General features: G+C 38.0%; 1 protein-coding gene across 1 annotated transcript in view; it reads left to right on the forward strand.

The window, feature by feature from the left end:
• The window catches only part of LOC126091983 (uncharacterized), a 288,438-nt gene extending 262,200 nt beyond the window's left edge, over nt 1-26,238 (forward strand). Inside the window, exon 18 of the mRNA XM_049907347.1 lies at nt 24,044-26,238. Within this exon, the coding sequence (XP_049763304.1) occupies nt 24,044-24,171 (128 nt within the window). The 3' untranslated portion in view covers nt 24,172-26,238. The remainder of the gene's footprint in view (nt 1-24,043) is intronic.
• The last annotated feature ends 1,246 nt before the right edge of the window (nt 26,239-27,484 follow it).

Genomic DNA, 27,484 nt, shown 5'->3' on the forward strand with positions numbered 1-27,484 from the left:
TGATACTGCTTTTCTGAATTGTGCAAATGGCAACTTTCCCCGCCACATATCATTTGTTCCTGTAGCCCTCCTGCCCTCAGCCTTTACTAGCTTTCCTCCTCCAGTTGCCTCTATCCTCTCCCCTGCTTTCCCTGCTCCCACTACAGCCCTACATGTACCTTCTGTCATTGCTGTACTGTATAATCCTTCCCCCTTTCTACCCTCCCCTCAGTCACCTCAGGCTGCCCCCCTGTCTGACGCTGCAATTAGCAGCCCACTGTCCTGTTCCCACCACTCCCCTGCACACTCCCACAGATGGCACTCGCATCTTCTCCCATCCCTCACCTGTCGTCCCTCCCCCTCCATGACCCAGGTCACCCCAGCTGAGATTGCTACTCACCACAGGTGAAGTTGTAATGGGGCCTTAGCACCTGGTGTGTGTGTGTGTGTGTGTGTGTGTGTGTGTGTGTGTGTGTGTGTGTGTGCACCACATATATCTGGCAAAGGACATAGCCCTATAGCATAACCCTTTCTTGGGCTGTGGGAAGTATACTTACCACTAACTGTATTTCTTTACTGCGTTCGTGGAAATGTATTGTATCACCTCTGTTAACTTTTCACAAGGTTAATATTCCTTTTTGTGGACTGTCAGAAGCATATGTGCCTGCAATTTATTTGTTTTACTGTGTTCGTGGGAATATGTCTTACTACCTCCGGATGTGCCCAACATCTTGTGGTAGTACACCGTACTTTATGTGTCAAAACTAACTGCTATGGTCGTTAGTTTCTGCTTACTGTGAAGTCATTACTGTTGTCATTTGTGAAGTCTGAACACATTGCTTCATTTCTACCGTATATATTGTCATGACTTGTATCAGCTCATTTCTTTATTGTGTGGTAAATGAAATTTTTAGGATTGTTTCCCCAAAATAAAAACACAAAATATTGTTTTTTTTCCCTCACTTCTGATTGCAACCCACAACAGCTTGCAAAAGGTCAGTGGGGAGTAGAATTACCTTCATAGTTTAATAGCTCACATAAGAGCAATGGAAAGTGCACACTTACCATCATAGCTTTTAATCCTAAGTCATAAAAAGAAAATTATCAAAAATTAAATGTAGTGTATTGGTCACTATTCTGATACTAGAAGACTCAACTACTGCGAGTTGCTACAAAAAATGCACTGCTTAATAATGGCCAGCGATCTACTTAAATGGGTCTGGCAGCTGATAAGTGTTGTGTGTGCTATGTGGTGATTACCAGTCTGTCCCAAGGTGTATTGTTTTTATTCTGTCCTGCATTTTCTGTTTTCAAATATTAGTTACATTATGGTAGCCTTTATTTGACCTAAAATAGACAATGTTCTTGTCACTGGTTGCACAATTCTTCATGCTAGTGTATCCTGTGTAAAATTATTCACCTCTGCAGGAATGCTGGGACCAGACATCACTTAAAACCTGCTTCCTGAAGTCAAGCCCTGCTTCTCCCTGCATACAGTAGTCATGCCTTGATCTCCGTGCACAGTTTTTACCCAACCCCCACATACCTCACTACATTACTGAATTAACAATTCTGTGATGCCACAGGATCCATTGTTTTAGTCAAGTTGTGTCATTAAACTCTTTTCTAAAATAAATGATAATTAATTGAAACCCTCAGCTGCTAACAGGTGTTATTGATATACCTCAATGGGGACAGCTGAAAATGTATGCCCCGACCGGGACTCGAACCCGGGATCTCCTTCTTACATGGCAGACACTCTACCCATTTGAGCCACCAAGGACACAGATGAGTAGCACCACTGCAGGGACTTATCCCTTGCATGCTCTCCGTGAGACCCACATTTCCAACTGTCCACAATCTACATACGTTATGTACCTAATAGATATTTGCCCATCCACTCATTCCTCGCGCACACTAAGGTGATGATTCCCGTAAGAGTTCGGGCAACCTGTGCACATTTGCACAGACGAAGGTCAATGGCTGGGTAGCCTTTAACTATATACATATGAAGATAGTAACCGTTCTTGAAAGAACAGATACCATTGACGACCATGCATCTTCTCAAGAATAAATGATAATTAATTGAAACCCTCAGCTGCCGACACGTGTTGTTGATATACTTGAATGGGGACAGCTGAAAATGTGTGCCCTGACCGGGACATACATTTTCAGCTGTCCCCATCGAAGTATATCAACGACACCTGTCGACAGCTGAGGATTTCAATTAATTATCATTTATTCTAGAGAAGCTGCACGGTCATCAATGGTATCTGTTCTTTTGAGAACAGTTACTATCTTCATATATAAATTCTTTTCTCCCAGTTCAATGCGGTATCTCTTCATTAGTTATCTGGTCTACAAGTCTAATCTTCAGTGTTCTTCTGTAATACCACATTTCAAAATCTTCTTTACTCCCTTGCCTGTATTGTTTATCATCCAGCTTCTATTTACATAGCCAGCCAAAGTGGCCGTGCGGTTCTAGGCGCTACAGTCTGGAGCCGAGCGACCGCTACGGTCACAGGTTCGAATCCTGCCTCGGGCATGGATGTGTGTGATGTCCTTAGGTTAGTTAGGTTTAATTAGTTCTAAGTTCTAGGCAACTGATGACCTCAGAAGTTAAGTCGCATAGTGCTCAGAGCCATTTGAACCACCTATTTTCATATAGAGCTACACTGCAGACAAATATGTTTCAGAAATGAGTTTCTAATGATTAAATTTGTATTCAGTGTTAACAGACTTCTTTCTTACAGTAAAACTTTTCATGCTATTACCAGTCTGCACTTAAATCCTCTTTTTGTCAGTCTTATTTCAGTTGTTTTGCTGCTCAAATAGCAGAACTTATCTACATTAGTTTTAGTGTGTCATTTCCTAATCTAATTCGTAAAGCATCACTTAATTTAATTTAATTACCCTCCATTCTCTAACATCTGCCCAGTGTTCAGATTTCTCTGTTATAATTGGAGTCTGACTTCTGTACAAGTTGCAGAGTAGCTTTTAATCTCTGTATTTTATTGTTCAACAGTTTATATTAACTTGAAATTTTAAAGTATGTAATTTGATATATACCCACAGTTAGCCAGACTGATTAGTAATTGAGATTATTGTTGTCTTTATAATACATTCTGCCTTGGCCAACATTTTCTCAATTATTGAAAACAGACCAAAGATAACATAATGTGGTCAAAACTATGATGTCATCCAAATGAAGAACTCAGTAACTCAACTCTATAAAGCACTGAAGTGCTATAGCTCCCACAAAGAATTTTTTGTGCTGAGCAGCCAGTATCTTCTGATGTGTCATTTGGGAGCATTTCACTCCCAGTAAAACTGCATGTTTTGCAGAGGTTCAGTTTGAAACAGCCACTCGCACTACAGTTAACGTATGTTTATGTATGTATCTTTACAATGTTGAACCATTGTTAGCTATTTTATTAAGGAAAAAGGAATCAATGTAGAGAAAGAAACACATCATTAGGATGGTGATATCTGCCATGTCACTCATGTTAGTAGGTCTGAAGATCTTCTGTTCTATTCACTTTAGGTGTTGCACATCAGGTTATGTCAATGAACATAGGCAGATCAAAGATGTAAACACTTTGTGAATTATTCCAAGCAGCTGCTTACGTCAGTGATTATGTTCACAGCCATAGAACATGGGCAAGGAAAAGGCATCATAAGTCATTTTAAGAGTACAAAGATACACAAAACTTGAAGTCCACTGTAAGTTTTTCAATGTGATGCGTGGACATCACTCTCTGAAAAGTAGAAAAATAACTCCAAAATCATCAAGCAGACTATATGGGCTTTGTTCCAAATTTTTTTCTTTGTAAAAATGTTATTGTTTCTCCAAAGACTGTAAAGAGATGCGTATACCTAGCTTTTTTTTAAATGATGGAAAATCCAGATTTGTATAATGACAGTATTATGGAAAGGATAGATTGCTACACACCTTATAGTGAAGATGATGGGTTGCAGATATGCATAACTAAAAGACTATTAAACACACAAGCCTTCAGCCAGAAGGCCCTCTGCTGCAATAGGCAACATGCACACACACATTCACCCAAACACAGCTCACACAGACATGACCACTATCTCTGGCTGCCGAGACCAGTCTGGCATCAAACCAACCTTAGAGTTCTAGTGTGAAAGACACCTGCAACATTAGAACTGACTGAGCGAGGTGGCGCAGTGGTTAGCACACTGGACTCGCATTCGGGAAGACGACGGTTCAATCCTGTCTCTGGCCGTCCTGATTTAGGTTTTCCGTGATTTCCCTAAATTGCTTCAGGCAAATGCCAGGATGGTTCCTTTGAAAGGGCACGGTCGATTTCCTTCCCCATCCTTCCCTCACCCGAGCATGCGCTCCGTCTCTAATAATGACCTTGTTGTCGACGGGACGTTAAACACTAATCTCCTCCTCCTCATTAGAACTGACATGGTTAAATAATGAAACATTTCAGTGTTCCATTTGTTTGAAGCTAAAAGTGCTTCTCCAAAGAGGCCAGGAGATGCCTGTGTTCATCACAGGAATTCTGCATTCCTTAATCCTAGATTTATTACCAAATGTTCAGAATACAGCACAACAATTGAGTGGAAGTCTTTAACAGTGTTTATTTATTTATTTATTTATTTTAAAAAAAGGACTGAAAACCCATGCAGTCAGGATCACACATGAAGTCTTCTGTATTTGGATTGATTACTAGTTTCAGCTAACAATCTAACTGTCTTCAGATCTATGATATAAAAAAGATTTTTTCTCAAGTTAGCAACTTACAACAGCATGCAGAACTGCATATAATATTGTAGCAGGGACCAATAATATATTCATGACTTAATTACAAAATACATACCATAAAACATCCTTGATTAGTGCTGGTGCTGTTACAGCTTCACACATCATTAAAATCTGTCTTAAAAGACAGCATCCATACTTGACATAATTAAGAACAGCTTTTCACCATTTGTGGCCAGTTTAGTTGCCTTTTATACATTATAAGCTTATTACAGACTTCAACTATTGTATCCCCCTTTATTTTTGCTGTTTCAATTAGTTATTGAAAACTAGTGTATGCCGACATTAGCGACATCTGGTGAACTTACAACACAAACATCTTGTGGCTACTGTATGCCAACTTGTTTTAAACAGTAGTACTACTGACAACATGACTCGTGCATGTGGTGTTATTTATATGTATTTGATGATGCTGGTGCTGATTCCGCATTTAACATTTCATGATGCCACTATGGCTGCAGTACATTAGGACTTTGTTTTTATGAAACAGGTATGCCTCTTCATATTTAAAGCTCACAAATGTAAATTTTGTCAGTACTACTTTTCATTATGGTCTATGTATTGCTCTTAAGCTGTATACAGTTTGAGAGTATATTTATGTTTTTCCCATTTGCTGCAGATCTGATAATGGTCATTAAAGACCGAAACCGGTAATCTGTTAACAGACAGTGTGTGACCATAGACGTAAATTAAAGGAAGCTTATTACATATACAGGTCACTATTTTTTTGCAACAATGTCACAGCTTGTGAAATGATGGTAAAGTGCTGCTTTTGGAAGCATACAGGAATGTGGTGGAGGGAGTGTAGTGCAGTTAGGTGTAGTCAGGAGGGTCAGCAGGGCAAGGGGGAGGTGAGAAGTAGAGAAAGTGAAGAAACAGAGGAGAGTGAGGGAGGGGAGAGAGAGAGAGAGAGAGAGAGAGAGAGAGAGAGAGAGAGAGAGAGAGAGAGACTAGTGGGCACATTTTTTGAATAGAAGGCTGTATAGTGCTGCAGTGAGAGCAGGAATGGGTTGTTGGTGGAAGAATAGGTGCTAACAAAGGTTGAGGCCAGGGTCTTATGGGGATGTAGGATATATTGCAGGGAGAGTTTCCACCTGCACAGTCCAGAAAAGCTGGTATTGGCAGGAAGGATCCAGATGGTGCTGACTGGGAAGCAACATTCTTCACTTCAGTGACAGCTTCACAGCTGCGCCATCTGGATCCTTCCTACCAACACCAGCTTTTCTTAATGTGCAGGTGGGAACTCTCCCTGCAATACAGCCTACATTCCCATATCCCCCTAGCCTCAGCCTTTGTTAGTCCCTATCATTTACTCAACTATCCCCTTCCCTGTTCCCATTACAGCACTACACAATCTTCTATTCCACCAACACAACCATCAGTCTCTCTCTCTCTCCCTCTCTCTCTCTTTCTCTTTCTCTTTCTCTCTCCCTCCATTTCCTCCCCTACCTCTGCTTGCCATTTTTTCACTCCTCCACTTCCTCCCCCGCCCCCTCCCCCGTGAAACCTCCAGACTCCACCTAGCTGCCCTACCCTGTCCCCACCATGGTCCTGCATGCTCACACAAGCAGCACTTTACTGTCCCCCACTCATATCCTACTGTCCCCCCACTTCATATGAAGCCTTTTATCCGAAAGTTCAAATGCTTAACAGTCTTCTGTTATGTATGTGTGCAACTCCACATCTCCTCTATATAGTGATTAGCAATCAATCCTTTTGATAGTATAGCTATTATACACTATGTATTAACAACATTTAATAAAAACATATTTTATAATCAATACAGATTGTCACTTAAAGATGCATCTATAATGGTGTGAAACACTTTGTGCTACCTAATAAAGGAACTTCTAAACAGCTAATGTAGCCTGGAAGAATATTCATTCATTTCTGAAAGAAGATTTACATCTACATCTGTACTTTGCAAACCACTGTGAAGTGCATGGCAGAGGGTATGTCCCATTGTACCAATTATTAGGGCTTTTTTGCCATTCCATTCACATATGGATCATGGGAAGAATGATTGTTTCAATGCCTCTGTTTGTGCTGTAATTTATTTAATCTTATCCTCTCAATCCCTATGGGAGCAATATGTAGGAGGTTGTAGTATATTCCTAGAGTCATCACTTAAAAACTGGTTCTTGAAAATTTGCGAGTAGACCTTCTGGGACAGTTTATGTCTATCGTGAAGAGTCTGCCAGTTGACTTTCTTCAGCACCTCTGTGACACTCTCCCATGTGTCAGACAGACCTGTGACCATTCCTGCTCCACTCTTAGCTTGGGTCCCACAAACTTTGTGATGTTCGCCTGCTTGATTTCTTTGTTGATAGTCCTCAGTGTTGGAATACAGCATTGTTATATTGGCTGAAAAATAGAGGATGGAAGTTCAACATTGACTACTGTAAATGATGTAGCTGACAGGTGCACAGTTGTGTTTCACAGGTATTTACTTTTACAGTTCGCAACCACCCAATATTACACAGTTATGTGGTAAGTTCACTATTGGTAAATTTTGATACTGCTATAATAGTTTGCTGTTGAACATCTATGAGCAGTAAAAATCTAACCATGCAGTTCACAGTTCTGGCAGAATAATGTGGTACATCTGACACTATTTGTCATATAAACTGAACAGACACTGTCCTTGTTTTAACACATGACCTATTTGTGTTACTCTAATTAAGTGTTAAATTGATGCATTGTTGTTGCTTTAAACAGTACATAATTTCCCTCTGAAAATCGGCCATGGACTGACTGTGCAGAGACCAAAAATCCATCCTTTATATATCCTCGCAATAACAGTTACTGAAACTATACATTGTTCGGTGTTTAATTTACAGAAATTACAATTAAAACATAACTCATCCAATTAACTGAATACATCAAAAAATTCCTCCTTTTTAACAGTTTCTTCTATCACAAAGGTTAGGCCAAATTATTTGTTTAAATAATGAAATTAACAGATATAGTTATACAAACAATACTTTTGACAAGCCTTGTAATTACTTTGGAATTAATTAAGGGCTAACTTTTCTTATATGTTTTCGAAAAGAGCCAAATAAATACTTTAAGAATTCTAGCAGTTCTCCTTCCAAGTATTTATAATTAGCACTGAATTTATTTTTGTTTATAAGTCAACAATAGAATTTAAGTCATGAAACAATTACTGAGCTTACCTTATAACAAAAGATATTAACTAGGAATAATCAAACTAAATTAGGAAATTAATTACATTGACTTAGCTAAGCACAACCTGGTGCTATATTCTTTAAGACTGACGGCCAACCTTTCTCTTTTATGGAAATGCAGATTATACTCATGTATATTAAAGGCAATTAGGTAAAAATGAAAATAAAATGAATTTATGGAGGCAGATGGCAAAGCAAGAGAGGAAGTAAAGAGATCCCAGCTTGCTTTGTCACATAACCCCCTCATTGGATTGACCAGATAGGTATTGCAAATAGCTAACTGGGCAATTCAATGACCACAAGAGATCACAGAAAGTAGGTTTAATAATCTACATACAAAAGAATATTACATAAGAAACCTCCTTATCATAAACTACAGTACATATGTTTTTCAAATTCCTATTTATATGAACTGGCCATATGAAAATCTCCATACAAAATATTTACATATAGTATATTGTATCTTGGCACAAAATATCCACAAATTATACTTTTAATAAAAATAGGCATCTTCATCATAGGTGATGTCCTTTTTGGATAAACAAGGATTACATTTTAAGATACATATCACTTTATACTTGCTTCAATAAAGTAAATGATCTGGGTTGCAAAAAGTTAAATTGCACTGCACCTTGCAGTTCATTTTCTTGACAGAAAAATTCACTTTTTCATTGTGTACTATTTTGCACAACCATTTTCACTCTTTTAATGAGCTTTAACACATTTTCTCACCAAGTCGGCCATGCCTTCAACATGTCCAAGTGGCAGTTAGTAAGTAAACGCACTGCTATCCTTGGAGGTGATTCTCCTCCACTACAGTACATGAAAAAGTTAGACAAAGTGCCCCACTTTAGTACACTCACTTTTACTTCTAACTAAGTATAAGGAAAAATTGTATTACACTGATGGAAAATAATGGTCATTACTTCATAAATAAATACATCACACAGTTCTCATAACATTACAATAACTAACACTAAAACTGACTATAGTGCGGAAGGTGGGGACTAGTAAAAATTTAAAATCAAGTGCACATTACACTACTCTTGTAGATAACTCTGTCTTAAACTGGTTAAACTTGAAAGATTTGGGTTTCTTTTCCATTTGCAAAATCACTAAAATGCCAAGTCCTGGTTTGAAATTCTCACCCTGTATGTACTCATCATCTTAATGTCCAAAATATGTACCTTACCTCTAGCAAAAACTCAAGATGTGCAGTAGCATAGATTTACTAATCATTACATTATGAAAAAAGAATAGATTCACCATCACATAACTTCATCACTACTCAAATCAAAATTATGGGGATGGAAGTTGTACCAAATCATTGCCCTAGTTCTCCACTCAGCTCTTGAGTATAGCTCTCATTCAACCAGAAAATTAAATCCTCACAAAATGTAACCAAGTAGTTGACCTGTCAGAATATTTACATCACTTTAACACCATAGTTATCAGTTAATCAGCTAAATTACTTATTTTCCTTCCATTGTTGCCACTTTAAGCTCATAATTCCTGAGAACACAAATAGAAGTTTTCAGATTACCTATAGACCCAATAATTCAGTATTCTATGACCTGAACCTATTATATGATCTGAACATCAAATATTGCCCTTTCTGTTAAGCTCTCATTCCCAGCTGCAGTGTCATGAATTGCACAATATACACAGTACCCAATGTTGCCAAGTTTAAAAATAGATCATCAACATAGTTTCACCAGATTTGTCTGTATACAGTTAATCTTTTTCACGACTCATTCATATATGTCAGTTCCATTATTTTACTTAGATTTCTTACCTCATTAGCTAGTGGAGTGCGGGGGGGGGATCACACATGAAAGTCAAAGATAGAATGTTTCCGATTCACTTATAAACTTCAGATAGGATAGGAGAAGAGTTTGACTACCTCAGAAAACACAAAGAATGAGACATACAGCTGGGGTAAGCATTATCGCCACATAATGAACACAACACGCAATCTTGAACCCCCTACTTGGTCGTAGGTCTTACTTCTGGTTCAATGCACACTCCATTCTCCTAACAAAATCAACACTACCTAAGCTTAGAAACATTTTAAACTGTCGTGGTTTGATATACAAACATCTAATTGATGATACATAAGGTTTCAGGTCAATAATATTCTTTATTCCAAACATCCTGCTAGTTTTTGTGTAAGCCAATTCATAAGAGTTGTCATGGGCATTGCGTACCACTCTGAAAAGACCATGATACACATACAAAAATTTCTTTATCTCATCATTTACTTTGCTAGTATTTTCTTTGGTTTTGATAAGGACAAAGTCACCTACTCTGAAACTAGTTGGATTCACTCCTTTGTCATGTCTTCTCTTCCTTCCTGCTGCTTTCTTTTTCATGATCTCTTTAGCCAGTCTGATCCTTTCATCCTGTGCTACTTCACTTAGCTGAGGGAAAACCACGTCTTCTCTGATGATGTTGCTGGGTCTCTCGTTGAACATAAGCTCACATGGAGCATATCCTGTTGATTTCTTCCACAAGTTGTTGATAATATTTTCAAAATGTCGAATATGACTTGCTCAAGCAGAGTGTTTCTTACTACAATAAGTCCTGCACACTCTATTAATCTCCTTCATAACCCTTTCACTCATGTTACCTTGTGGAAAAAAGGTAGAGATATTTATGTGCTTTATTTTGTGTATTGCCATACAGTGTCCAAACCCCTCAGAAACAAATTGCGGACCATTGTCAGACAAAAGTGATTTTGGTACCCCTACATTGCAAAAGTAATCAGATGTCAACTTCTCAATTATAGTATTTGTCTTCTTAATTGGATACAATTTTACATGTTTTGAAAATGTGTCCAAAACAACGAAAATATGTTTACAACCTCGTGTAGATGCAGGGAACATTCCTAGAAGGTCAACTGCTATAAGCTTTTTAGGTTCGCTAGGAAGAACAGAAAGCATTAAGCCTTTTGATGGCATGCCAGTTGTCTTTACTCTCTGACATTTATCACAACTTTCTAGTCTCTCCTTAACCCTTCTCCACAAATTGTTAAATATTACTGTTTCCTGTATCTTAGCTACTATTCTCTTTGTGCCATAATGTCCATAACTCTCATGCAAGTAGTCAACAAATTTATCAACATGTTGGTCAGGAAAGCATCACTTCCAGTTCTGAAACTTCGTGGCACATTAAAACTGTGTGCCAGACTGAGACTCGAACTTGAGAGTCTTTGCCTCATGCAGGCAAGTGCTCTACCAACTGAGTTACCAAAGCACGACACACGATCCTTCATCACAGCTTCAATTCTGCCAGTACCTCGCCTCCTACCTTCCATACTTCACAGAAGCTCTTCTGCGAACCTTTCAGAACTAGCACTCCTGAAAGAAAGGATATTACGGAGACACGGCTTATCTGCAACCTGGGGGATGTTTCCAGAATGATATTTTCACTCTGCAGCAGAGTGTGGGCTGATATGAAACTTCCTGGTAGATTAAAACTTTGTGCCAGACCGAGACTCGAACTCGGGACCTTTGCCTTTTGCGGGCAAGTGCTCTACCAACTGAGCTACCCAAGCATGACACAAGGCCCTTCATCACAGCTTCAATCCTCCTACCTTCCAAATTTCACAGAAGCTCTTCTGCAAACTTTGCAGAACTAGCACTCCTTGAAGAAAGGATATTGCGGAGACATGGGTTAGCCACAGCCTGGGAGATGTTTCCAGGATGATATTTTCACTGTGCATTCTCAAAACGTCCAGTCCTCACCATTCAAATTTTTCCTCCTAAACATCAACTGTACTGTTCCACCTTTGGCATGTTGTCTGAATGTAATACTGTTTAACCAACCTTAAATTTGGAACCCCATTCTGCTCCCTTCTGATTTGCTTGCAAATTTTTCTAATAAGCTTCTCATTCTTCACTCCCTGCAAATTAAAAAACTTTACTTGTTCTTCATGGTTCTCACTACTGTCAGTATCCTTCTTCCCTGCTGGCATCCTAGGTAATGCATCAACCACAATATCGTCTTTTCCTTTTGCATACCTTACCTTCAAATCATATTGTTGCAAATACAAAGCCTATCTAGTTAACTTGGTGTGTTTCAGCCTGCGCTTCTGAAGGTAATTCAATGCCTTATGATCTGTATACACTACAGTCATATGTCCAAGCAAATAGTACTCACACTTTTGAAATCCAAAACTAATTTCCAAAGCCTCTAATCATAGTTCTTTTCATCTGACTGTAATGTTCTACTAGCAAAAGCAATAATTTTGTGTTCAGCCCCCTTCTCAGTAGGTACTAATTGGAAAATTTCTACCCCCAAACCACAAAAACTTGCATCAGTACTTACACAGAAAGGCAGTGAAAAATTTGGATGTCCTAACATCTTACTATTTACTAATTCTTTTTTCAAACTCTGAAATGCCTCTTCACACTCCTCTGTCCAGTTTCACACCACATCCTTTTTCAACAAATTACCAAAGCAAGAATGGTTAAATGGCTGATTTGATATGAACTTTCAGTAGAAGCCAAACAAGCCAAACTTAGCTTTAATATTTCTGCATCAGGCTGTATACCTTCCTCGTTAATCCTGTGACCCAAAAATGAAATTTCCTACTTTACAAGTTCAGATTTACTTAATTTTAGTTTCATACCTTCTCTATACATAGCCCTCAGTACTTCATTCAGAATCTTACAGTGCTTGAACCATTATGCACTCACTACTAGGATATCATCTACACACACACACACACACACACACACACAGAGAGAGAGAGAGAGAGAGAGAGAGAGAGAGAGAGAGAGAGAGAGAGAGAGGTTCAGACCAAATGGCACCACACAGTATTGGTAACATTTACTTTCATGTAAAAATGCTGTACATGACCTGGATTCACTGGCCAAACTAATGTTCCAATAGCCACAAGTCACATCAAAAGAAGTCAGAAGCTTACATCCATGGAACTTTTGCAAAATTTTATCTGTGTTAGCTGGTCTGTCACTCTCCCCTACGACGATTTCATTTAACTTCCTGGCATCCAGAACCAACCTGACACCACTGTTCTTCTTCTTTACGACCACAACCTTTCAGTAATCCCCCATGAGACCATCTTTTGAATTTCTTTTCTCACTGTTTCCTTTTTTGAAAATGGAGTAATATAAGGCTTCTTGAAAAATGATTCATAATCCTTAAACTCTAATTTGCACTCAAAATCATTTACCAAACCTGGTCTATCTGAAAATGCCTTACAGTTGCTCAGTAGAATACCATTTAATTCCTCCCTTTGATTATTTGTAATACCTTTAATATCCTCAACCCTCTTTATTATTTCCAGCCTTGCTCATTCCTCCTTTTGTTCCTCAGCAACCTGCCCAATGGTCAAAACTCTTAATGGCAAATCTAATTCAGTTTCCACACACTTGTCCATACCTTCCAAAAATGATACATCATACCTACTTCCATTGCACTTAAAACTAAACTTACCACTAGCAGAATCAATATTTACACACCATTTGCACAAGAAATTAGTCCCCAATATTACATCAATGCTGAGATTTTGAATCACCAAGAAATTGCACTCCAACAACTTTCCCGCCAATTCTACAGTACCTCTCATTTCACATTCTTTGATAGCTTACCAATAGCACCAATAATTTTTATTCCAGAAACAAGTATTACTGCTATACCCTCTGTGTTCTTAATAGATTCAAAAAATGACTGTGAAATGCCATTCAAATCACTACCACTGTCCAGTAAACACTTAACATGTATACCTTGTACACTTTATTACAGGTTGCCACACTTCCTTTTTACGTGGCGTGTGATCTTCTTCATACATCAAATCCTCATTAATCCTTTCCCTGGATAAACTATCATCCTGCTTATCAAAACAATTATCAGACACAGTCAAATGACAGCATGGTCCTCTTCCTCATTACCACTCTCATTAAACTCTAAATCTTCATTAGGCCTAGTATTATCCTCTATTCTTTCTTTGCTTAACACATTGCCATAATTATTGATGATAAATTCAAATACCTCGTCCTCATTACTACTGGATTCATCATTGCTATCATCAGTACAGCTACTTTCAGAATCAGACCCACTTTCACTGTCCTCAAATACTTGGCTAATTAGTTGATCCTTGTTTCCAGTATTAGAACAAACAGCAAAATACCTGAATTCTCTTAAAAATTTACCATCCATTTTGACACTTTGGACATCCAGAGCAACAGCAACACACTCTGTTTCATCACTTAATTTTATTATACCAAGTTCCTCCTCCTTTTTTTTTTTTTTTACAGGATAAACATTGCTACCCACACCATCATTCAACATCTCACTAGAATTAGAATTTACACTCGCCTTACTACTATCATTTACATTAACCTTACCTGTGATTACAACACATTTACATACACATGGCTCTTCATCACTACCTCCTCTATTGCGAGCCAAAAACTGGAGCATTATCTAGTATAAATGGTTTGATTCAGGATTACTGTCATCTCCTCCATTTTTGTTATTTGAATTTGTCCTGCCATTTCTGTGCTCATTCTGGCTATCTTCTACCCAACCATTCCTTGAATTTCTACTATAATTAGTTCTGTTCATCCCATTTACCTGAAACTCTCTCCCTGATTGATTATTGTCATCAAAATTCCTCCTATGATCTTCCACTGAGGGCTTCATCCTCTCCACTTTATCAACATAATTTTAAAAAATCACTAATATTACCCCTAGGGGCAGGTAAAGCAATTCTCTGACTTTCTGAGGCAACTTAGTTTCTAAACCAATAATTATTGATTCACTACCTAGCTTTTTGTCCAAATATTTCAGTTTGTTTATCCAAAGCTGACAGAAACCTTTCACAGTACCCTTCCTAGAGCAAAATCTCTCTCCTCCCCAAAATTCACTCAAAATTCTCTGCTGCTTCTCTTTGGACCAATATTCATCTAAAAATGCTTTCATAAAGCTATGCCATGAGGTACAAGTATCAGCTACCTGGGCTGCTCATCAATAAGCATCCCATTTCAACAAACCTCTCACAAATGACATTTTCTCTTTGTCACTCCATGTTTCAGGCAAAGCATTAAATTCTCTAATGAAATCCAATGGATGCACTTCCCCATATGGTTCAAAATTATTAAGTTTCTTACAACTAACAAATGAAGGACTGTTTGAGACACTACATTCTCTATATAATAGATTTTGTACCTCATCCATCTTTTTCTCCTTTTCAGCCAATTTCGAATCTACATTTTTATTTACTTTTACCAGTTTTTTAAATACAAAATCAAATAGGGGTAATGCAGGAGTAGGTTTAATAATGAATAAAAAAATAGGAGTGCGGGTTAGCTACTACAAACAGCATAGTGAACGCATTATTGTGGCCAAGATAGACACAAAGCCCATGCCTACTACAGTAGTACAAGTTTATATGCCAACTACCTCTGCAGATGATGAAGAAATAGATGAAATGTATGACGAGATAAAAGAAATTATTCAGGTAGTGAAAGGAGACGAAAATTTAATAGTCATGGGTGACTGGAATTCGTCAGTAGGAAAAGGGAGAGAAGGAAACATAGTAGGTGAATATGGATTGGGGGGGAAGGAATGAAAGAGGAAGCCGCCTTGTAGAATTTTGCACAGAGCATAACTTAATCATAGCCAACACTTGGTTCAAGAATCATAAAAGAAGGTTGTATACCTGGAAGAATCCTGGAGATACTAGTAGGTATCAGATAGATTATATAATGGTAAGACAGAGATTTAGGAACCAGGTTTTAAATTGTAAGACATTTCCTGGGGCAGATGTGGATTCTGACCACAATCTATTGGTTATGAACTGCAGATTGAAACTGAAGAAACTGCGAAAAGGTGGGAATTTAAGGAGATGGGACCTGGATAAACTGAAAGAACCAGAGGTTGTAGAGAGTTTCAGGGAGCGCATAAGGGAACAATTGACAGGAATGGGGGAAAGAAATACAGTAGAAGAAGAATGGGTAGCTCTGAGGGATGAAGTAGTGAAGGCAGCAGAGGATCAAGTAGGTAAAAAGACGAGGGCTAATAGAAATCCTTGGGTAACAGAAGAAATATTGAATTTAATTGATGAAAGGAGAAAATACAAAAATGCAGTAAATGAAGCAGGCAAAAAGGAATACAAACGTCTCAAAAATGATATCGACAGGAAGTGCAAAATGGCTTAGCAGGAATGGCTAGAGGACAAATGTAAGGATGTAGAGGCTTGTCTCACTAGGGGTAAGATAGATACTGCCTACAGGAAAATTAAAAGAGACCTTTGGAGAGAAGAGAACCACTTGTATGAATTTCAAGAGCTCAGTTGGCAACCCAGTTCTAAGCAAAGAAGGGAAAGCAGAAAGGTGGAAGGAGTATATAGAGGGTTTATACAAGGGCGATGAACTTGAGGACAATATTATGGAATTGGAAGAGGATGTAGATGAAGACGAAATGGGAGATAAGATACTGCACGAAGAGTTTGACAGAGCACTGAAAGACCTGAGTCAAAACAAGGCCCCGGGAGTAGACAACATTCCATTTGAACTACTGATGGCCGCGGGAGAGCCAGTCATGACAAAACTCTACCATCTGGTGAGCACGATGTATGAGACAGGTGAAATACCCTCAGACTTCAAGAAGAATATAATAATTCCAATCCCAAACAAAGCAGGTGTTGACAGATGTGAAAATTACCGAACTATCAGTTTAATAAGTCACAGCTGCAAAATACTAACGCGAATTCTTTACAGACGAATGGAAAAACTGGTAGAAGCCGACCTCGGGGAAGATCAGTTTGGATTCCGTAGAAATATTGGAACACGTGAGGCAATACTGACCTTACGACTTATTTTAGAAGAAAGATTAAGAAAAGGCAAACCTACGTTTTTCTAGCATTTGTAGACTTAGAGAAAGCTTTTGAGAATGTTAACTGGAATACTCTCTTTCAAATTCTGAAGGTGGCAGGGGTAAAATACAGGGAGCGAAAGGCTATTTACAGTTTGTACAGAAACCAGATGGCAGTTATAAGAGTCGAGGGGCATGAAAGGGAAGCAGTGGTTGGGAAAGGAGTAAGACAGGGTTGTAGCCTCTCCCCGATGTTATTCAATCTGTATATTGAGCAAGCAGTAAAGGAAACAAAAGAAAAATTCGGAGTAGGTATTAAAATTCATGGAGAAGAAGTAAAAACTTTGAGGTTCGCCGATGACATTGTAATTCTGTCAGAGACAGCAAAGGACTTGGAAGAGCAGTTGAACGGAATGGACAGTGTCTTGAAAGAATGATATAAGATGAACATCAACAAAAGCAAAACGAGGATAATGGAATGTAGTCAAATTAAATCGGGTGATGCTGAGGGAATTAGATTAGGAAATAGACACTTAAAGTAGTAAAGGAATTTTGCTATTTAGGGAGTAAAATAACCGATGATGGTCGAAGTAGAGAGGATATAAAATGTAGACTGGCAATGGCAAGGAAAGCGTTTCTCAAGAAGAGGAATTTGTTAACATCGAGTATAGATTTAAGTGTCAGGAAGTCGTTTCTGAAAGTATTTGTATGGAGTGTAGCCATGTATGGAAGTGAAACATGGACGATAACTAGTTTGGACAAGAAGAGAATAGAAGCTTTCGAAATGTGGTGCTACAGAAGAATGCTGAAGATAAGGTGGGTAGATCACGTAACTAATGAGGAGGTATTGAATAGGATTGGGGAGAAGAGAAGTTTGTGGCACAACTTGACTAGAAGAAGGGATCGGTTGGTAGGACATGTTTTGAGGCATCAAGGGATCACAAATTTAGCATTGGAGGGCAGTGTGGAGGGTAAAAATCGTAGAGGGAGACCAAGAGATGAATACACTAAGCAGATTCAGAAGGATGTAGGTTGCAGTAGATACTGGGAGATGAAGAAGCTTGCACAGGATAGAGTAGCATGGAGAGCTGCATCAAACCAGTCTCAGGACTGAAGACCACAACAACAACAACCAGTTTTTTGTCTATCACTCTTGCACACTTGGTTTCTACCTACACTTGTAAATCATTTTTAATCTGATTGATTTGGTTCTAAAGTTTAATCCCATTTTCAGCACAAAATTTCCTGGCTGCTTTGACTTTACACTGTTTCCTGGAAGCCTCCACCCTCCTGTCCTCCTACTATAGTCATCACAAAGTTTCTTTCTCTCTTCTAGACATTTACTACTCATTAATGTTAATTTCTCATTAGTATTCTGCACTACTTTCTTTATCTTTTAATCACAGTCTTTTATTGCTGCATCAACTTAATGCTGAAAGATTAAAGTTGACTACCTTAATTTCCTTTTTAATTGGCCGGCCGGAGTGGCCGAGCGGTTAAAGGCGCTGCAGTCTGGAACCGCACGACCGCTACGGTCGCAGGTTTGAATCCTGCCTCGGGCATGGATTTGTGTGATGTCCTTAGGTTAGTTAGGTTTAAGTAGTTCTAAGTTCTAGGGGACTTATGACCACAGCAGTTGAGTCCCATAGTGCTCAGAGCCATTTGAACCATTTTGAACCTTTTTAATTTCTTTCTTCAGTTCATCCTTTAAGCTAGCAATGTCAGTTTTAATGCTCACAGTTTTATTTTTCACCCTACTAATGTCTTTTTTCATACTACTAATGTCTTCTTTCATACTCATACTACTCATAATTTGCCTTGACATCACTTTAAATTTTTTGTCTGCCATAAATTTTGCCTTTGCTGACTTTCGCTATGAGTCTTCCTCCTTAACCTTAATGATTTTACTCGCTTCAGTACTGTTTTCGTCCATTTCGCTCACATCACCACAGAATTTAGATGCCACTTTTATCATTCAGAGTTACATTCATATCTGATTTATAATCACTGTCATCTACTGAATCAGTCCCCATTACGTCTTTCTGTTCATTTAAAAACTTAACATCTACAGCTTTGTTATCAGTCACATCACTCTCCTGTTGTCCATTCTCCTCCATCGCAGTGTCTTGTTTGTTAAGGCCACTCATTATGTATCACTTAATACAAAACAGCTTTTGCTATGAATTACCTTATTTTTATTCACTCGTCTCCTGCTGCTGCTGCGGTTGTCATCTTGATGGTCGTCTGCACAGCTGGTGCATATTGTAATTCTCTTCGTGAGACATGTTGTTTATCCTGCTCGGCTGTGTCCACCTACGAGTTGATTGGCTGCTCCTGTACTCAACAGCTGCTTCCATAGAACCCACTCGCTGATTGTCTGTTGCACCTCCCTGTTTGATGGCGGCTACATCAATTCTGATATTTCAAAGTACTCACTTTGTTAAAGTCACTGTACTGTAAACTGCTCTCGAGTTCACTGTTCAAAGTTTGTGAGTCCTTGTTTATTGTGTCAAAATGCAGTAGTCCTCACCTGAAAGCACCATATGTGATGTTCATCTGCTTTATTTCTTCATTGATAGTCCACAGTGTCGATGTACAGCATTGTTACACTGGCTGAAAAATGGGGGTTGGAAGTTCAATACTGACTACTGTAAATGATGTAGCCGACAGCTGCATAGTAGCGTTTCACAATTATTTAGTTTCACTGTTCACAACCCCACAATATTACACAGTTATATGGCCAGTTCACTACCGGTAAATTTTGACAAGCCTCATTTATAGGTTGCAGGCAAACATCAGCATACTGCTACAATAGTTTGCTGATAAACATCTTTGAGCAGTAAAAACGTAACCACACAGTTCACAGTTCTTGCAAAATAATATGGTACGTGTGGCACCATTTCTTATAAAAATTGAACTGACACTGTCCCTGTTTTAATGCACGGTCTATTTGTATAACACTAACTCCACTGTTAAGTTGACGCATTGTTGTTACTTTAAACAGTACATAATTTCCCTCTGAAAATTGGCCTTGGGCTGACTGTGTAGAGACCAAAAATCCATCCTTTATATATCCTCACAATAATAGGTACGAAAACTATACATTGTTCGATGTTTAATTTACAGAAATTACAATGAAAACATAACTCATTCAATTAACTGAATACATCAAAAAATTCCTCCTTTTTTAAGTTTCTTCAGCCACAAAGGCTGAATTATGTTTTTAAATAATGAAATTAACAGATATTGTTATACAAAAAACACTTTTGACAAACCTGGTAATGATTTTGGAAATAATTAATTTCTAATATGTTTTTGAATACAGGCAAATAAATACTTTAAGAATTCTAGCAGTTCTCCTTCCAGTTGTTTATAATTAGCACAGAATTTATATTTTTTCATAAGTCAGCAATAGAATTAAAGTCACCAAACAATTATTGACTTCACCTTATAACAAAGGGTATTAACTGGGGATAGTCAAAATAAATTAGGAAATTAATTACATACACAAAACTAAGCACAAAATTAGGCCTGGTGCTCTATTCTTTAAGACTGAGGGCCATCCTTTCTCTTTTATGGAAATGCAGATTATACTCATGTATGTTAAAGATAATTAGTCAAAAATGAAAATAAAATGAATTTAAGAAGGCAGATGGCAAAACAAGAGAGGAAGTAAAGAGATCCCAGCTTGCTTCATCGTAACTTGAGCAGTAATGTAGATGGGCCACGCAAGTTATTTGTAAGTAATCTCATTTGTAGACTGATTGCATTTTCCTAGCATTCCACCAATTAACTGAAGTCTGCTACCTGCTCTTTCCACAACAGAGATTATGTGATTGTTCCATTTTGTGTACCTACTGAGTGTTACATCCAGGTATTTGTATGACTTCAATGGTATTATATTTGTACGATATTATGTTTTTGTCATTTTGTGAAGTACACAAATTACATTCCTGACCATTTAAAGCAACAGGCAAGAATAAGAGTAAAAATCACACATTTTGTCAAGTAGGTGCAGGAATTTACTGATTTGATGCTACTGGAGGATGTGGAACACTGTAAGGCCAGATTACATCTACACACAAATCTTTCTAAAGTGCCTGGCAGAGGGTTCATTGAACCATCTCCACAATAATTCTATATTACCCCACCCTCGAACAACGTGCGGAAAAAATGAACTACTATATCTTTCTGGGAGCTCTGATTTCCCTTATTTTATTATAATGAACATTTCTCCCTATGTAGGTTGGCATCAACAAAATATTTCCACATTTGGAGGGGAAAGTTGGTGACTGAAATTTTGTGATGAGATTCTGCCACAGCGAAAAATGCCTGTTCTATTGGGTCCATCCCAAATCCTGTATCATGTCCATGACATTCTCTCATCTATTTTGCGATAATAGATAAATTGACAGGTCTCAACAATGAGATTCACAACCTGCTTGATGATACTTAGCTTGTTGCCAACATAACTACCGAGCGAGGTGGCGCAGTGGTTAGCACACTGGACTCGCATTCGGGAGGACGACGGTTCAATCCCGTCTCCAGCCATCCTGATTTAGGTTTTCTGTGATTTCCCTAAATCGCTTCAGGCAAATGCCGGGATGGTTCCTTTGAAAGGGCACGGCCGATTTCCTTCCCCATCCTTCCCTAACCCGAGCTTGTGCTCCGTCTCTAATGACCTCGTTGTCGACGGGACGTTAAACAACACTCACCCCACACCCACGCCAACATAACTGCTGCTGATGCTGATGATGATAATGGTATGGAGGTGTGGGCGCACAACAGCGAGGTTTGTAGTGCTTGTACTAAAATCTCACATAACTGAATATGGTATGTACTTATTGGCAAATGTACTTTTGTAAGTATCTCACAGAAAATGGGGATGAAACAAGGCAGGTGCTGTGTCACACATTACCATTAATGACACATAACCATCAGTAACTGTCACCTCAGCTGTCTTATGAACCATAATAAAACTGCACTTATTATAGTTCAAGGCATTTTTCAGAAGCTTGTACAGCTTTTGAAAACAGTTCAAGCATTTGATTGGCAAGAACTCGTCATTTTTTACCATTTTTAAGCACATACATCTGCATGGAAACCTAAAAGGGGAATGGTATCAGTGTGACTGTTGACACTTACCAGGAGACGAAAAAGGTGCTTTAGGCGTATTATAGCAACAGTGGTAGCGTTATGCAGGTTCACCTGGACTATGAAGTTGGAATTAAACCTATTACAGTGTGTGATTCTAGCAGCACTTAACTACACCTGTACAAACTGTAATTTGCATATTAAAACCCTGTAAGTGCTGGACAAAGATAGTTAAATGTGAAGGTATCGTAGAACAACGTCCTTAAAGTAATAGAATTTATTGGGACAGATGTGGGCAGAGCTCTCGGATTACAAAATATTTGTGAAACACCACCACCACCCTAAGTTATACAGTTAATCTTCACCTGTACAACAATTTCAAGTGGATATTAAGAATTAAAGTTGAACAGGTGGTACTGTTTATGTCTTCTGTGAGCCATATGACCATTGTGCACAGGATTGTGGACAATAGCAGGATTAGGAGAATGAAAGGAGAGACTGAAGGATCTTAACCAGCCTTTCTTGTGGCTAAACAGTCACAGGCAGCCAACTATGGGAAGAAGGAAACTTTGCATTAATGGTAAAGAGTGTCAGGAAGACCCCTAAGGCCTCAGGAGACTAGATAATTGTTGTTTTGCTTGGTCAGATAGATGTTACTAAGTTTCATGTTCCTCAAGTTTACTAGCCTGGGGTTCATGACTCTATGCTTACTAGTTTGATGAGAGCCAGACAGTTATTACAGGCATTGATAGAAGGCATGAAATTTTGTGCTGTTGATCACCATGAAATGACTGTATATTGAGTCCCAAGCAAGTTTGCTAAGGTTGTGTAAACACATCCGTTTTAACATTAAGTGAGTTTCTTTGAATTTCATGGTCTCTGTGAATATTTACGAAATTGCTCACTGCCTTGCACCTCAGTCACTGATCTCACATGTTGTTAAGATTATGACACATGTTCACAGATTACAGTTAGGGTAGTGTAAAACAGATTTTCTTCACCATTATAAAACATATTTTGCTTGCCAATATGTTAATTAGTCATTACTGGAAGATAGGCAAGAATAGTTCACCAGTGTTTCAGTAATTGAGAATAATCAAATATTTGAAGAGCTGAAAAACAGGATGTCAAAATAGAGAAGCAGGTTCTAGACATCTACCAGAACACAAAAACAGACAGCTTTTGCGTGAGTGTAGAGAACATCACCAGTAGACTAGTTACAGTGCAAACTATTAAGAGGAAGCTGCTACAGATCACAGCAATGTTCTATAACTCCTGAGGACTTTTCTCTCAGGTATCTCGTGTTCGCAAATTATTATTCCATGATATATATTGTAGAGGTATTGACTGGTATTAATTGCAGTCATTTTATATTGGGACCTGATCTGGATATATGCATTACCTTCACAGTCCCTAATACAAATTCCAAGATGGTTAGCAAATCCCATGAAGTGTAGTATTCATTGTATGTTTTCTGCAATACTTTAGAGAGAGCATATGAAGGAGTTTTGTGTCCTTGCATAACTACAAAAGACTTGTTTGTTCACTTATTCTGTGACACAATAAGACTTGCATTTGGCACAAAGTTAACTCTGCTACCTCATGAGTTGATAGCAACATTATTAAGAGCACAATTACTGTACTGTCAAAATTTAAAAATGGCTTTACGATTATGAAAGTTGAGTTATATAATAAATATGATTCCTCGTGTAATGCTGCTGTAGCACAGATGAAGATTCTTAGAGCCACTTTTGCTAGTTTTAGTAGTGCTCATTGGTTTTCAAAAATGAAATGTGTTCAATAAGAATGGTGATTTTGTTGCCATATGTTACTATTGAGAAGCTCTTGGGTTTCCAGGCAGTTGGCAGTGTTGAGGTACCACAACATTTTGATGAGTATCCTACTCTTCGTCTTATGGACAGCTGGCAGGCTGGTTGACAACCCCAAGATTTTTCATCAATTTTGATATGACTTATTTCATTGATCATAGTGTTATGAAAATTTAATGTGTGATTACTTCAATAAATCCTACTTCTGAATTCTTTGTGTAAGTTGTTCTCAGATTGTTCCCATACACATTATGGGGCATTATTTAATATAGAGATGTGAAAGACTGGAATATATACATATATGTATTTTTCAGATCCATTGCGGCATCACAGAACAAAACAAGTTCATCAGACTGGAGGAATAACCACAGGAAATATTAGTGCAGGTGGCACTGTTTTCAATGTACCCCCGAACAGTGTTGGGTCAAGTGCTAATTTATGATATGTTACATGTGGTTCTCCAGTAATGTGGGCACGGTTGTGAGTGAGCATTGTTGTGACAAGATGCAGCTTTTATTATTGCACCCAGGTTGCAGTTACTGTTGTACGAAAGAAGTGATTGCAGATGTGAATCTATTCACTTGTGAGCCGTGTTGAAGAAACTGAAATGTGTATGAAACCAAGTGTTGAGTTCCTATTTGAACTGCAGTGTTTAACCTTTATCATCTCCACCATCAGCAACAAAAGTACCGTACGTTAAAGTATACATCATACAGAAGAGATGAGTTGGCTTCAAATAAAAATAAATGGATGCACATCAAATAAAGACACTCTTAATGATTCAGTGGTGCAGTATCAGTATGCATGGTAGTGATTTTTTTTTTATTCGCTCTTTGCCTCCATATAACACCATTAGTGTTTCAAAATGGAACAGAATCTTCACTTGCTCAAATCATTTTTGCAGTTTACTGATAGATTTGCTCTAATATTATGAGTATTTCTATCACATGGGAGAGTAACCTTTAACCTGCAAGGCAGAATTGGAACTATTTTTATATTCTGGGCCTTACTAGAAAACATTTGTGGAAAAAAGACATATTTGCAAATAAAAGTGAGTTATGGTGTTGAACTGCATTTGAAACACGGACAAGTGTGATCATTGTTGATATTTTTGGTATTGATCAAGGTTTTTGCATATCGTGTTGCAACATTCTACCTTGAAGTAGCAACGTGCATGCAATCACAGCCCCACTTGGGAGCTGTGTGTTGTCTGTGCCCTGAATGTGCATACAACATGTGTTTCACCTTTTTAATGTTACATAGAATCAAAACACTTTTTCTGAGGATGTGCGTGTTTTTAGGTATTTATTATGTCAGATCTGTTAGTATCACAGTATAACATTCACATGTACAAAATAAGCAAATGTCTATCCTAATCAACTAAAATAAAATTGACGGGTATTTTTGAGGCCATAAATGGCTACACTTGCGTGTAATCAGAAATCGTGTCGTCATGGTTTCTAGTATTTGATTTGTTTCTGTAAAGAAAGCTTTAAGATTTTTCAGTATCTGACTGTGTTAATGTTAACTGAAGCAACCTTCACATTTAGTTTTCTAGTGTGTTTGGTTCTCTTTAATGTAATTACACAACTTTGGAGGTTCACTTTACCTGATAAAGTGTTTATTTTATGTTAATAAATATTTGTGTGTGTTTTTGTCATTTTATTAGAAAGGGCAACAAACCAAGAAACTGTTGTAGGGTACCTGTCTTTGTATACAGTTGTTGAAAATCATAATCAGGAAGTACATTTACCTCAGTTTTGTCATTTGCTCAATATTTATATATGTGCTTACCACGTACTGACACAAACATTGTGAATAGTTGTTAAATCTGAGATTGCATGATGTTCCTATTCATTTTAAGTTCCTTAGCAGTAGATTTTTTTACCCTAACACAAGCTGTCAGTTGAAGAGCTATGGTATATGTAATGTTATTATATTTATTGTATAGTGCATTTCATTGACACTGTTTACATTACTGTAATACAGGAGTAGTTCATTTACATTGTATTTGTGTACTCATTTACCACAATGTGACTTAAGTAAAATGATAATGTTGTTGTGTTGATAATTCAGAGTATGAGAACCAATGGAAAGCTATCAATTTACCAAAAACCTATGTGCACAACCACAACCATTTGCTCTCAAATGATGAGCTATATATTTTTCCATTTATACCACTGTTCAGGAGAGCTCTTTTTTCCTGCATATTTTAAAAACATGGTTCTGTAGCTGCTGACCCATATCTGTACAACTTAAAATGATGTGGTTGTTGGTTTCTGTTCACTGTAGTTTATTTATTAAGTAACATACTTGATGCAAGTTACTTATGTTATTGTTTCTGTCATTATTTTTAAAATCCTAGATTGATGTCATTAACCATTTCATCTAATCCTAAATGATGTCATGTGAGCAGAACAGTTAGTTTAGACAAGTACTTTATTTTGCATATTACCGTATTTACTCGAATCTAAGCCGCACTCGAAATTAAGCCGCACCTGAAAAATGAGACTCGAAATCAAGGGGGCGAGGGGTGGGGAGGGGGGGGGGGGGAGGGGGGGAATTTCCCGAATCTAAGCTGCACCTGAAATTTGAGACTCGAAATTCAAGGGGAGAGAAAAGTTTTAGGCCGCACCTCCAAATCGAAACAAAGTTGGTCCATTGTAATACGAGACACAATTTAGGTCGAATGAATTACGATACAGCTATAGTAGTTTGGTTCAAGTCGTAAGCTTAGCAGTTAAGCTTTACCAGGTAGTCATTGCTATGCATCAGGCTCTCCGTCCGTATTTATACGGGTACCCTTCCTTTTTCACGTGCTTCGTCTGGTTTGAATCGATTGCTTATTTTGCTTTGATCTGATAAGTGCCGTTTTCTTTGTTATCGGTGTTTACGTCAGCCACTCTAAGCTGAAAATGCATTACTGTACTGTGTCGTGCATTGTTTGTTGCATTTTGATAATGAGTGTTTACGGCCTGTCGGCGCTCGCGGCATGGCTTGCTTTTGTGCGCGCTACTGCCGCTTACAATTTAAAAAAATAAATAAAGAGGAATCGTCTCATTAGCGAAACAATGGCAAGAGACTGCTATTTGTTGTTACTTACACTGCTGCTTTCTTTGATAATGATCAACAAGAACCAAATAATAGACAGCGTATGGTAGAAGATGTTCTGAACGAGAGTTTAGCGAAAAATTTTTTCCGTTTGAAAATCTTTGCAGACGCCTCTTTAGTACATTACATTCTGCACAGAAATTAGAGTCATTTTAGATTTAAAAATCTAGTTAATTGCTGTGCTTCATTTCTGACTGTATCACTATTAGGCATAAGAATGATATGAATATAAACATGATATGATATGTATATTCTTCCGCGTTTGCTGTTGTCTCACTCCAGTTTCGTAGTTTATTAGGCAGACAGGATTTAAATGAGATAGCAGCACACATGAAAGAATACATGGCAAAATGTTTATATTCGTATTATTCTTATGGTGAAGAGAATACTGCATGTGATTCACAATTCATAAAAGTTCCTATTAACAACCATCTCTTCTCAATGACAAACATCCTAAACAGTCTTGCCAGTCGGATATTCGTAGTACATTGAAATGCCGCTACATTCGAAGATGAACAATAAGGAATTTGTATTTACTTCGTTGAATAATGTATGGAAATGCAGTGGTCGAAACTCGGGGCGGAGAAAAAAGCTTGTCTTCCACCTTTTTTTTTAAATTTATTTGCTGACGCAGAGATTATGGT

This window comes from Schistocerca cancellata, chromosome 7 (genome assembly GCF_023864275.1).
Source record: "Schistocerca cancellata isolate TAMUIC-IGC-003103 chromosome 7, iqSchCanc2.1, whole genome shotgun sequence".
NCBI classification, from domain to species: Eukaryota; Metazoa; Arthropoda; class Insecta; order Orthoptera; family Acrididae; genus Schistocerca; species Schistocerca cancellata.